The 14263-nt window shown below is 38.1% G+C and overlaps 1 protein-coding gene across 1 annotated transcript in view; it reads left to right on the forward strand.

Moving 5' to 3' along the window:
* VPS13B (vacuolar protein sorting 13 homolog B) overlaps nucleotides 1-14263 on the forward strand; it is a 429788-nt gene that overhangs the window by 379362 nt on the left and 36163 nt on the right. The window contains exons 44-45 of the mRNA XM_066334019.1: nucleotides 3336-3497; nucleotides 13219-13374. Of these exons, the coding sequence (XP_066190116.1) occupies nucleotides 3336-3497; nucleotides 13219-13374 (318 nt within the window). The remainder of the gene's footprint in view (nucleotides 1-3335; nucleotides 3498-13218; nucleotides 13375-14263) is intronic.

Below are 14263 nucleotides of genomic sequence, written 5' to 3' on the forward strand. Positions count from 1 at the left end.
TGTGGGATGTTTTTCTCCCTCTCTGAAAAGAATTCACAAAATATTTGAAAGACCAATAAAGGAGAGACACTTTCCAGGCCTCTCTGAGAGAAAAGAAAGCTGAAAAATGATCTAAAGAGGAGCAGGAAATTGTCCCCCAGTAACTGACCCTAATCTGTGTCTGATTCAGGCTGTTAATCTTTTGCTGATTCTTCTGATTTGCTGTTTTAATTCAGACAGGGATTTTTTTCTAATCCACACTTAGGTGTTTTCAGCTCCTGGAGTCATCATTCAGCCCTTCAGCATCATTGCCACACAAATGGCCTGGTTCTATTTGGTTTTATTGTGGATGGCTCCTTTATAGATATTCTTTTATCAATCAAGATTTCTTCACTCCATCCTTTTGCTGACTTTTTTTCTCCTTTTCTGCTTACGCTGGAAGCTTTTACTGTCATCAGCAGCAATGTGGGATCCAGTTCCCTGTGATGGGTGCAGGGTGCTGCTGCAGATCCCCAAGGACAGAGAAGCGTGGGTGTCCAGTGCATAGTTGCCATACTGAGCTAAAGCATCCTCAAGCTTTCTTGATGTTCCTTTAGTCATCTGTTCTTATCAAGACTGGAGGCATCAGTAACTTTCTCTAAAGCCTGGCAGCACAGAGCTTGTTATGCACATCTTGGTGTTTCCTTGGTTAAAACTTTGGAACTATTATAAAATGGACCCTAAAATACCTGTTTCACTTAACTCTGAGAACCGTTGTTGTTAAAAGCATTGGATTCTAGTAGCAAATCTAGCTTTCAAGACTAATGATTAATGGCAGTCATTCATCAGCACCAAAATGTGTGCAAGTGTATTAATAATTCCTGAGAGGATAACACCCCCCAAGCAGAATTCAGAAGTTCTGTGCATGCCAAAAACTCGCTGGATTCTCTTTTCTCTCTGGGAAATGCAAAACCCTACAGTTTGTGTTTACTTACTTGAAACTAAATTGGCTAATAAGGTAAAAAGAAGGAAATTTGTCATCTTATGGCATTGTTCTTTATGTGTAATCAGCAAGAAAATGTATTGGTGTGAAAAGAAAAAGCTTTTCTTTAATTCTCCGGGGGTTGTGTATAGGTTTGACTCTAATAACATGCTGAGCTCTGTGGATAGTAAATCCTCCCTTTTAAAAAGAACATTTTGCAAAGCTGTAACAGGAAAATATATATATATATTTGCGGTAGACCTAGGGGTATGTGGGTATGGCAGCTTGACAGTAAAAAGTCATAGATCCTCCACTAGAAAATGCCAAAATAAACTCTGCACTCTGAAGGGGCACTGTAAATGTCAGCCTTTAGCACACTCAGATCTGCTACTGAATGTGATACAGAGATACTGCTCTGTAAAGACTTTTGCTGCTTGGAGGAAGTGCAGTTTTGGTTAAGCTCACCTGACCCCTGTTCCACAGAAGATACCTGATCTTATGCAGAAGAAGTAATGAGATTTTGGAAGAAGCTTTAATCTGAATATTCTCATGCTAAAATATTGCTAGAGTGAATATTATTTGCACAAACACTCCCAGGCAATCACTCTGACATTCAGTTACAAAAGGAATTACAACCTGCTTTGATAAAGGACAAAGAGGCAACAGACACAAACTGAAACAGAGAAAGTTCCAGCTGAGCATCATGGAAAACATCTTTACTGTGAGAGTGACCAGTCACTGGAACAGATTGCCCAGAGAGTTTATGGAGTCTCCTTCTTTGGAGATATTTAAAAGCTGTCTGTATGGGGTCCTGTGCAGCTTGCTCCAGGTGAAGCTGCTTTAGCAGGGGCATTAGACTAGGTGACCTCTAGAAGTCCTGTCTAGCCCCCCAGACATCCTGTGATTCTGCCTGTAGATTCACCTTAGGTCCTTCTGGAGTAATCAGTAGTGAACATGCATTCAAGGATGCTAAACTGGACATACCTTGCACACTTCAGTTCTCAAAAGAACTTCCATGTGCATCACCCAGTCATCTGCTACAAGCAATATACCAAATAGTTTTCAAGGATCACTAAGGCTGCATAGGGATTTGTAAGGAAATATTTCTCTCCCTCTTGTTTGATCTCTGAATTTCTGCAGGCTTCCAGGCTCATTGTTATTAAAGAGCTAAGGGATCCATATGAGTAGAGGCAAGGAAGGTGCTAGCTTTGTAATGTCCATTTAAAAGATCCACTGATAGAGCAAGGAGGGGAAACAGAATCAGCTTTCAAAACCCATGGAGGTTCCAAAAGTTAGAGAAAACGTCGTGAGAAGAAAGGATAAGAAACGAGTAGCTGAGCTAGGTTGTGAAGAGGGAAACCAATCCACAGGACAATATTGTCATAACAATGTGCTAGGAAAGATGGGTCAATAAGAGGTAACAAAACCCACAAGAAGATGAATGTTTTGCATTAGAACCATTAAATTGCATGACGACTATCCAAGTGTTGGTTTCTTTGAGTAATTGTTGCTGTTGCTAGATAGTTGCTTGTAAGTGGAAGGTGCCAGCTCACTTGTGACTAGGGCAGAAATATATGAGAGATGATCTCCAAATCAAATTGTCAGTCACACTTTGACCTCTCCCATACAGGGGATTAGGGTTCATGCCTTCAGGGGTAGAAGACCTGTAGCTGTGTCAATTTTTTATGACTATCATATAGTCTCATCGTGTCAACAGAGTGACAAGCAGCCAGACAAAAAGCAGAAAGAGAGGGATGGAAGGATGCCAGAGAAAAGAATATTGTAAAATCTAATATATTTTTAGAACCTGTGATTTTTTTTCTATTAAATGTCATGATGCATTTTCAGACTAGCCTCATGGAGGTGTAAAAATACTCTCCTCATGTCTCCTTTTCTTTTCTTTAGCTGTCTTTTCAAGTGCTGTGTCAGGAAAGAGGGAGTCTTCTGCTGATCCACAGAAATATTTCAAAGTAGAAGCAGGAGCTGGGGAGGAGGAACTGTAAACCTGTTGGCCTGAGTGCTCAGTTTTCAAGCACTGAGGAACCTCCTCATGGCTCTCTGCTCAGCCTGTTGTACCCTGTCTGCCCTATGTAACGTCATTTCCCACGGAATTTCATGTTGTTGAAGTTTTTTCACCCAAATTAAAAAATACAGTTTTACTGTAGTTTTAAATCTTTAAGATTTGCATTACAGAAACATAAAGTAAAACATTTTTAGTGTTAGGATATATTTTGTCTAACCAGAAGCTAGATTTTGCAGAGATTACTATGAGGCCAGAGCTAAGGGAAGAGATCTTGCATTTCTGTGTTGTAACAGTCGCCACTGGGCAGGCAGCTGCCAAATGTCCTGCAACTGACATTGATTCTTACTGGCTTTCATATCCCTTTCCTTGCAGAACCGGTGCCCTGAGGCAGAGGAGTTTGTTTTCAGCCATTTTGTGATCTGTAATGACACCCAAGAGACACTGAGGTTTGGCCAGGTGGATACTGATGAGAACATTTTGCTGGCTACTCTCCACAGTCACCAGTACAGCTGGCGCTCACACAAGTCCCCACAGGTATGTCAGAAACAGCCTTCCAGGGCAGCATTTGCTAAAGCTGAGGGTGGCTGTATGCACTGACTCTTCAGTTTGCTATGTGGTCTCACCTATCTCTAAAGCTCCAGCTCCTTCAGGAGTCACACACTGGGGCTGCAACACAGAGAAAAGGTAAACAAAGAGTGAGGAAAGCCAGAAGTCTTTAAAAGTTACTCAAGGGTAGAACTGGATGTGCACTTTTTGTAAAACAAAGCAGTTGTGTGAAGCTTCTGAAAAAAGGAAAGACAGCTTGCCAGGTTTCTATAACTAAGTGATCCATGTTCTCTGAGATGTACATTAGAGGTTTGGGGAATTTTTTTAACCAATGGTTTTTACCAGAAGCATCTGTTCACTGAAATTGTTTGCAGAACAGGTCAAACTGGACAAAGCTCTCGACTTAGTGCTTGCCTTAGAAAAGATTTGATATTGTCAGAAACGTCCCACTTACATAGTTTATATAATACAGTTTCTGGGTTATTGGATTTTTTGCTTTAAGAATAAACACTGAAACTGTTATAAAATAGTTTTAAACTATCAACAGGAAGTATTTCAATGAAACTGTAGAATCATTTAAGTTGGAAAGACCTTTAAAATCATTGAGCCCAACCCAGTACTGCCAAGTCTACCACTAAACCATGTCTCTAAGTTTAAAAGACATCTACATATCTTTTAAGGACTTTCAGGGATGGTGACTCAGCCATTCCCTGGGCAGCCTGTTCCAATGCTTGACAACCCTTACCATGAAGCAACTTTTCCTAATATCCACTCTAAACCTTCCTGGCACAACTTGAGGCCATTTCCTCTTGTCCAATTACTTGTTACTTGGGAAAGCAGACCAGCATTTGGGTGGTGGTGAAAAACAGACTTCTCATCTTAATTCAAGATAGGACAAGAACTTAAATCTAATTTAAAAAGTGTTTATGAAACAGCAAACCCATTTCTTCTCTTTGTATACACCCAGCTCCTGCTGAGTAGGAAACTACAAACCTGTGCCACCCCATTTGCTGAGCAGTAGTCCTGCCCTGAAAAATTACTAAAATTTTAACAGATGCTGGGAGGAATGTAGTGAAGGGAGTTCCTAACTCCTCCAGAGCCCTAGGAAATACCAGTCTTAGCATGTGAGAAAGAAGGTGAATTTTGAATGGTAATTCTAAACAGGAGCTGTGCCCACTTTCACTGCTGGCAAGTTTCAAGTGACACTGGGAGGCAGAGATGGCAAATTTACTGTGGTTTTCTTTCACATGTCAGCTGATGGATTTGCAAAACTACTGAATTTTACATGAGTGTGGTAATCTGTGCAGAGCAAAATCTGCCAGAGTAAACAATTGCAGTTGACACTGAAGTCAGGGCATGAGTTAAGAGGGAGCCAAGCTAATAAAGGACCGTCTTAGCCCAGCAACAGAGGAGCTGTTACAAAAAGTATGTGCTGGTGTAACAGTGACAGAGAGAGGCCTTTGGAGACTTTGAGACTCCGGAGTACTGTATGTCCCTTTCCATGTTTTAAAAAAAGACGTGTTTTCTCATACACACAAAATGCCTGTGATGCCGCATCCCACAGGTGAGCAAACCAAGTGGTGACTGTGCTCTGTGCAGCTGGGCACGTGTCACAGTGTCAGACAGGATCCCCTCATCTCACTCAGGTGACACAGGGTTACAGTTGTTGTAATTCCCTTTGGCTGTGTGAGGGAGAAAGAAAGTTAACCAAGTGTAACCTATGTTTCATAACCAATTATCACTTGGATTTGTAGCAACCACTCAAAATTACATTTAAACCTTTCCATAAATACATGGAAGAAGGAGGAAATATTTAAGGCAATATAAATAAACCCAGAATTAAGTAAGGCTTTCCTCTTAAAAATTTATTACATCCCTTTTCTGGTTACTTACATAAAATTATTCAATTGTGAGAATCCTCATTTCAGATAGATCTACATCTAAAGGTGTAGTTCTGAGTATGGTGTATATGCAGTAATGGTACAAACTGGAAAGAGTTTTAGAAATGAAGATTATCTCATGCAAGTGAAACGTTTAAGAGATAAAATGACAGCTTATTACTGATACTTTATCTAAGTTACAACTGAACTGCTAAAAATCACCATCAGAATATATGACATTAGACATCTAACACCTGGCAAACTTAAACTGTACTTAAGAGTCACAGACTCGAGCAGTGCAAAACAATATGTTTTCATGGCTGCTATGTAAGTTTCTTATTAAATGAAAAACAAAAGTGCAGGATGAAAGGGGAAAATGTCCATCAGAACATCAGAAAACCAAATCACAGATAAGGGAGTGGGTGAGGTGACAGTAGGAGCTTCAGATTAATTTTTCAGATACTCATTCTTCAGCTAACAGTTGGTGATGTCAAAGGGTTTCCCCGTTCCATTTTGCTCTGATCAGATTTAGATTCACTGAAAAATTGGGCTGATAAAAAGTCAGAAGTGTTATGGTGGATTCCCATGTCCCAGGAGATGGCAAAGCTAACAGCTGACTCCTTACTCAGCCACACTGCTGGCCAGCAGGCTCTTCTAGCAGGGAGGTTATACTTCCCTTGTCCCAACTTTTGGAAGAATTTCAAGATGATTTTTGCTTCCTTAACATTTTTAAGCAACCATGTCTTGCTGGGAAATTTAGACACTAAAAAACAGCACTGAGGTAATTCCACTGAAACTATATGGAAGCACAGAATTTCTACACACAGTTCAGATAGAAACAAATTTTCTTTACGAAGGTCTTGGAAAGAGGTAACCTTGGCATTCATTCCTGTATAAGCCTATTCATTTGGTTATTGCCAATACGAGTCATTGTAAATACAGCGTTCAGACATCTAACCAGTACAATCCTTTCTCATTCTAAATCGTACAGAACAACTTTGCTTCAATATTATTACAAATGTTCTCATGTACATTTTTTTGATGATTAATACAAATCCTTGAAATCAAAGCAACAACTCAATCAAGAAATCAGGTTGTCCCTGTTATACTATGGCACTTTTCTAATTGTTTCCATGCAAAACTATCTAGCAGCTTGTTATCCAAAGGTCAGAAAAATGCCCAAGCAAGGACAAACCCTCTCAGTGTCATATCCATGGAATGCTCGATGACTTCATAGTTATGAAATTATTTCATTTCTCATGATAATTCCTGACTTGCCAAGTTAGTGAATTTTAAGAACTCTGAGAGCAGATTGTAAGATAAATGTGAAATAATCCATACTTCTGGAGTCAGGGACTTCCCTCCAGGCATTAGTTCATACTTGACTTACTTGACTTACTCTTGGGGATAAAATGAGTTAGGACAAGGTCTTAGATACCACATTCTCTTACTGGGAAAGAAAATCAACTTGCACAACTTTGGCTGGCTCATGTTTCTTGTTACACATGCACTAAGAAGCAGCGGTTGCCATGAAATACTTTATTTAACCTCTGCAAAATGTTTTTTTAGTATGGCAAGGCAGTTCAGTTAAATGAAAATAAATAGTTTTAAAAGGATTGTATTTCTTTTACATTCACATCAATAAAATTCTCCATTTTTCTTTTGCTAATTAAGCATAGAGATGCGGTAATTGCCCTTTTAAATTATTTAATACAATTAAATATATATACACCTAAAATATTTTTATAAGCAAATAGTTTTATAATGCTTTATTTACATTTAGAATTAATTTTATTATTAACGCAACTGTAGGCTAAAATTTTTAAAAATTCAAATTTTTTATGTTGCAAAAACAGCTATAAAACACCAAGGATTTGGATTTATCAGCTCTTGATGGTGTCCCTCCAACTGTTTGGCTTAACTTAAATCTCCTTGCTTCCTTTAGTTTTTTCCCTGCCTGGATCCTTTACATTTCAGGGAACCTAACCTTTCCTTTTTAACTTTCACTCTGATTCCTACAAGTCACACTAGGTTGGCTAATATTTCAGTAGTAAGTCTGAGGTCCAATGCTCACTTTTCTACGCCGCTCCATCCCCCACATTTTCCTCAGATTTCATGAGGTTTTGGCCCCCCTTAGGGATAAGACATCCCTAACTATATGGTCCTTTTCCGAGTTGGGGTGGGTCCAAAACTGATGGTATTTGGGGCTTTAAGCAATTCTATCTAAAGCTGCCAGATTTTGTGAGTTCCTTTTGCAGATTTTAATGAAAGTTAGAGGTCTGTTAGATATCACTGCAAGGGAAGAGAAGATACATCATTCGAGTGCTCTACAGACAACACTGGCTCCTACGTTATTATTGGATCCAGTCTGCACTCCTTATCTTGATCTTCACATTGTTTTGTGGGATGGGCCCCAGTTACATCAAAAGTCATGTTTGTCTCCAAGACAGCTGTGTTTTTTAGATGAAGTGGAGCATATGATACATAGGGTGAAACTCTGAAGTTCGAAGAGATCAGATCTTCCTAGTAATTTACTCAGAGTTAAGGAATTCTGTCTTGCAAGACAGTAGGCAATTGGAGGGTCCCACTAGGGACCACAGCAAATGTAAAAACCAGATATCCATGTGGAGAGTCCCCTGAATGTGTTCTGCAGAGATTTTTTTGCTTATGAACAGACAGCAAAAGTTGTCTATAAAGTGCTAGTTATTGCTAGATGTTTTCCCCACACTCAAACTTAAGCTGAGTCCTCTGAGGAAGCACAGACTAAGGGATTTAAGTTCATTTGTGTGCTTTCTATACAGAACATAATGTTTCATAGTAGAAGTTTTTAGAATTAGCAGCTCTCAAACCTTTCTACAGTCTCCTTCCAGGGTTACAGTAAATGTTACCCATTTTCACTTTCCATCAACTTGAAATGGGAAATACAATGGATAAAAATCAGTTCCTATGTTGAACTGGGCAATTACTTCGATGAGAATGTGGTTATAAATAAAATATATTTATTTCTTATCAAAGTAAGTAAATATGCCTGAAACTCTGTCATTTTATTGCTACTTAAATAGAATTTGAGGGAAAATATATCAGTTTTCTGATCATACACTTACAAAGTCTTGAGTAGATACTAGTACTGGTTAGTACTTTATTAATACTTTCACTGGAACACATTTAAAATTTTTCCTATTTCAAATAGTGCGTCTGTGAACACAAATTCTAAATTTTATAAACTTAATTTTTAAAGGCTACTGGAGTTTTGCAAATAGCAAATTTGCTATTTAAGAACCTCCTCCTCATTCTCCTACCAGAAAAAAGACTGAAGCCAAGTTTTGATCCATGTTGCAGCAGGATCACAATTTATTTACTTGAAGATTATTTGCTTCCAAGTTGCAATTCTTTCAGATGTTGGGTTATATAATGTGTAAAATTATATGCAGTACTCTGTGGGTTCCAACTTAGAAACTGTAACTTATAAATCAATTGTTATTGGGATATTTTCCCATTTTACTGTTTACGAATGTTACAGTTTCTCTGAACTATCTCTCGTACTTTACATAATCCTCCCCAGGTCATTAGACAACAACATCAGGCAAAAAAAGTTGTATGTTATTTCATACTGTTCAAGTAGTGCGAAGAGTACTATTGCTTTTTTGGGAGGTCCTGCATTCTAAATCAGTGCTTATACTATATTACATGTAATTGAATTTCTAAATAATATATGGGGCAGATAAGGATTAATATTATCCATGAATGCTCATAATTTGGTTACTCTTCCTTAACAAAAAAATTCTGCAGTGTGTAGGGTGAGTTTGAACCTGTGAGGTTCAGGTCTGCTTTGCAGGTATTGCTGAGGTTCACAATGTCTCCAGGAGACCCCAGGGTCAGAGTTTATCTGCCAGGTGGGACCTTTTTTATACTAGCCAGCATCCTTTACTGGGGGGTGAAGGAAATTGCCTTTTTCCATGCTCTGTGCTGGCTTTCTGTTCTACAAGGGCTGATGGTATAGAACTGGCCAGATCTCTCTGGTCACATGAGAAAATGAATCTAAAGTGAAGCTCAAGCTCTTTTGGTGGCCATTGCAGCTGACAATGTGCAGAATAAATACTTCATTCACTGTTTTTCCAAATACTAGTTGGCTTTATTGTTGCCTAATCCTAGTCAAGAGCCACCTTGTATTGTGAAAACAGTAAAAAATACAAATCAAGCTTCTCTTTTAATTTTTCAGTTAAAAATTTCTCTAACTTCAAGTCTTAGAAGTTAAGACTTCAGCTCCCATCTCCAGAGCTACATTTCCTCCATGCTGTTGCATTATCACAGATTTTATTTTACTATCTTCTATCTTATAAAATAACAACTGCTCCCACACCATTAACTAGGTCCTCTCTTCATTCTTCCCAAACTCTCAGAGTTCATAGCAATTGCCCTTGTTCCCCCCAAAAAAACATTTTCCAGTTTCACTTAAAAGACAAATACAATCTAAAGAACCTTGGTGAAACCAAGTTAAATCTGGTGAATCTACAAGCAGAGTAGAAATCAAATTTGCATCACTAAGCATTTGGAGGGCTCAAGCTTTAAATTACTTATACAGCTGGAAATTGATGCCTTTTCTGGACAGGCTAAATTCTTAGTCTCACTTCTAATCCCCCATTTTAGTCCTCATGTTTTGTCATATGACACACAGCTTTATTTATTCAGACCGCATCCTGCAGTCACACGTCTAGCTGAAAACCTAAGTAAAATTTGAGGAGCACATAGAAACATTCTGTAAAGAGGCATGATAAAGATATTCTTTATTTTAATGATAAAGCTTTTCTAGCAATTTGCTCCAGTAAGCGCAGCTTCATCTTAATCTGCCTCCCTTGAAGTAATTTCTATTGCTCTCAAAACAGAAATCCATAATGGCTAAGAATTACAAATCCAAACCCCAGCCAAGTCTAGTCAAAACAAAACTCTCTGGGTTATCTGCTGGTATATTTCCCTGACAGAAAATGCAGAAATCAAATATTTACAGGAATGAGTGCCTATCTTCATGTATACAATAGATAGTCTGTTTAAATTCTAAACTACAAATTTTCACTTATCACTGGATTGGATTTCTTAGAATGCTTTGAAGTCCATTTTTTTGTACCTTAATGCAATGGCTTTTGCTTTCTCATAATATATGTCCCACACTTAGGTATAATTGTTGAACTTTTTTGAACAGAGCGTCTAATAAATTCTTAGAATTGGCATAAAGATTGATTAATTATTATTATGATGATTATTATTATTGTTATTATTAAAACAGCGATTATTGCAAATCTTTAGTATCAGGTCACTTTGACACGTGTTTGGTCAGAGCAAGGTGCAGATAGCACCAGGATTCTGAATGTAATTCATGTATGAGCTGTTCACTTAAGGGCTGGGCTTGATGATCCCTGTGAGTTCCTTCCAATTTAGAAAATTCTGTGAATCTGTAAATCTGTTTTCTGCTAAAATAATGCTAATGTCTGATTACTTAGTTCTCTAAAATTTTTGAGATTTTTACTTCCTGCCATATATCTCTATGTCACTTAGTGTCATTTGCTGATTATTTCTAGCCATCTTTCCAGAAATCTCACATTTAAATAACTTAATCATCCAGAGATCCTTTTTGTTTTCATAGAATGCAGTTTCTTGGCTCAAAAGTAAACTTATACAGCACCGAGTTCTTATACTGTTAGGGCATTAATACAAATATATTAGATATCTTTAAAGTAAATTATGAAGGCTGTATCCTTCACATTTACCAGTATGCAAATTGTATGTTTGTAAAATAAGAAAATGCCAATATATGATAATAGCTCTTCTTTATTTTTCTTTCTGAACCTTGAAGTTAAATGCAGACTAATTGCTACAAAGAAAATTAGTAAGGCGGCGTTTGGGAGTTAATGACTGCTCAGGGAAAGCTGACAGCATGTTCCTTGGGAACATTCAACTCGTGAGCAAAGCTGTTTATACAGGGTGGGAGACATCCTAATGTTGTAGCTACATGTAATTACTAATCCTCAATTATGGCATTTACATGACATCTATCTTTGGAGCATACAGTATTTTCTGGGCCCGCTAGCTGAGACTGACCACTTAAGTACCTTTTCTCATTATTTGGCTGTCATTTCCAGCTACCATTCTCTCCAAAGTAAACAGTTTTCTTGTTTCTCCTAATTTTCATATGTGATGAGATTTATTCCCAGCTGCCTCTGTAAGAAACTGAACAGATTCCAGCCACTGCGAATGGATTTTTTTGTTTTCTTTTTCCTTTTCTTTAACTAATACTTCAGAATCGAAGTGAAATGTTTGTTTATGAGTTTGACTATCCTAGTCTACAGCCTCCCTCAGCATAACCTTGAATATAAATCCAGATGCCTGTCCTTGCACACACAGGCACGTATCAGCCTTTGTGCTTCCAGCATAACACTCATTTGAATCTGAATGCAACAGTCATCACTCCTGCAAATTCAAAAGCCACCCACTGAATGGATGTTATTGTTCTGTGTGTAACTTGTGCTGAGGATACCACAAATTGCAAACAGGCTACTGAGTTGTAGTATCTTTGAAAGTTATTGCTGTGGTTGTTTCTTAGAACAATGAAGGAAATGCCAACCTCCAGCCCTTCACTAAGTCCAACTGACCAGACCCATGGTGGATGCTATCTCTTTCTGGAAACAAATCATAGAAGAACATAGTATTTACAAGTTTCATTTTTTGCTAATGTAAATAATCAATCCTTGGGCCTGATCCTGTTCTTAATTACTTAAATTAATTAATGACAGATGTCCAAAATCAGAATGAAATTCAACCCTCAAGAGAGAATCCCCACAAGGCCTTCATATGACTGTTTTAAAGAACTTAAGTGATGCTTAGGCTCTGTGCTGGCCCTCTTCAAAGAATAAATTTTACCCAGAATGCTTATTGCTTTGATCCCTTATATATAACTCACATCCTTAAGTTTGCACAGCCGCAAAAGATCTATACAGAGCTAAATAGCCAGATCTTCAGCTGGTGTAAATTTATGTAACTTCATTGACCTACATGGAAAAGTACCAATTTTCACTACTCTGGCTTAAAGAATCTCCATGGGACAGAGGTAAGTGCGTATGGTGGGTAAATGGATGAAAGGCTCTTCAAATGATGAAAGACTGTATTGCTCTGGAAGTGATTTAAGTTAAACTGGAAAAAAGCCACTCCTTTTCCGGAATAAATCACATAGGGAGTATAATTATGCAGTTAAATCTCTTCTCATGCAGTCAAGCTTGAACTTACCACCACATTTGTGTAAGAAATGAAATGTTTCCCATCTCTCAGCAATATACGACATTCTGCATTTAACAGACACAGCTATACAAGTCCTTCTTTATTTTCAAAGGGAAGGGTATTTGTTATTTTCTGTCCTATTCTGAGGGCAAAAAGTATGGCATGGACCTGTGTTTCCATATCACCTCGCTGGTAATAGAATGGGCTTCTAGAACAATTTCAAAGGAAGTGAAGAAAATCTCTTATTTCCTGTTTTATGCTCTCTAATCTACTTGCACTTTTTTTTTGGTGAACAGTTGTGTGCCTGGATGTTGAATATACTGTTAAAGCAGGTAATTTATAGAAATGCATGATTCAGAGCCATTTTATGGTTTTGTTGCTTCTTTTGATTGTGTCTGAAATCACAGAATTACAGATGGAATGGATCATTCAGAAAACTGGTGTGCTTAACATTGCTGAGATTTCAAACCAAGAATATTTCTCTGTCATGGGAATTTATATCCTACTGCAAGGCACTTCCCCCCCCCAGTTATGTATTGAACTAGTAATTTCTTTCTTTCCAGCTGTTGCACATCTGCATTGAAGGCTGGGGGAACTGGCGGTGGTCTGAGCCATTCAGTGTGGACAATACAGGGACCTTTATTCGCACCATTCAGTACAAGGGCCGGACAGCATCGCTTATTATCAAGGTTCAGCAGCTCAGTGGAGTGCAGAAGCAAGTAAGGATTTGATCCAGTTAGGAAAAAATAACACGAGTAATTTAAACTGTTGCCTATTCATGAATTAGTCACTTTGTTATTTATTCCCTCCTACTGGGATCGGCAAAAAACAAGTATAGCAGTCTTTTGGGGCTATTTTGGGAAATTTTTACAACTTTTGTCTTTGCTTTGGTGTCAGCATTTAAAAACTCAGTTACCAATGTATTTTATATGCTCCAGTAAACATCCCTTTGCGTGGTTCATAAGTTCTGACAGTGCTAAGTTACACAATTTCTTACATGTTTTAAGCTCTTGAGAAACAGATTTTTCTCCTAATTTTTTTTTTTTTTTAAGAAACTGTTCATAATATATTCTGGGTTGTAATTCAGCCCTACATGTTTTTTTCAAGTGAATTACCAAATTAACATTTGAAAATGAGCTGCTGTGCAGTAACTTTCCCTTTACTATTTTTGTAAAGAGATGTGTAATAACACTGCAGCCATTCTGCCTGCATTGGCAGAAGCCAGAGCATGTGTTGGACAGAACATGCTTAGCTCATGGATGTGGCAGAGCTGTACTGCACAGCTGTGCAGCTGACCAGACAGGAGCAGTGCCTGGTGTCACTGAAAGCCCTTCTGTGTTTTCACGTGGTGGGCTGTAGCTGTGGGGTGTGCCCTCCTTCATGAAAAAAGAAATAATGATGGTTGGATGTGGAATGATGTTCCCTGCTATAGCCTGGAAAAAGTCAGGTACGTCCCTTACAATAAACAATTCATGCATGATGGACTGCAGCAGCACCAAGTTTAATTTGGTAATTTTCTAGGTGTGTGCACCTAAATACAGAAACATGTTACAGTCATTTAATGAAATTACAAGGTTTAAAACTGCAGACATACTGTGAAACTCTGGG

Source organism: Sylvia atricapilla, chromosome 1, assembly GCF_009819655.1.
Source record: "Sylvia atricapilla isolate bSylAtr1 chromosome 1, bSylAtr1.pri, whole genome shotgun sequence".
Classification (NCBI taxonomy): domain Eukaryota; kingdom Metazoa; phylum Chordata; class Aves; order Passeriformes; family Sylviidae; genus Sylvia; species Sylvia atricapilla.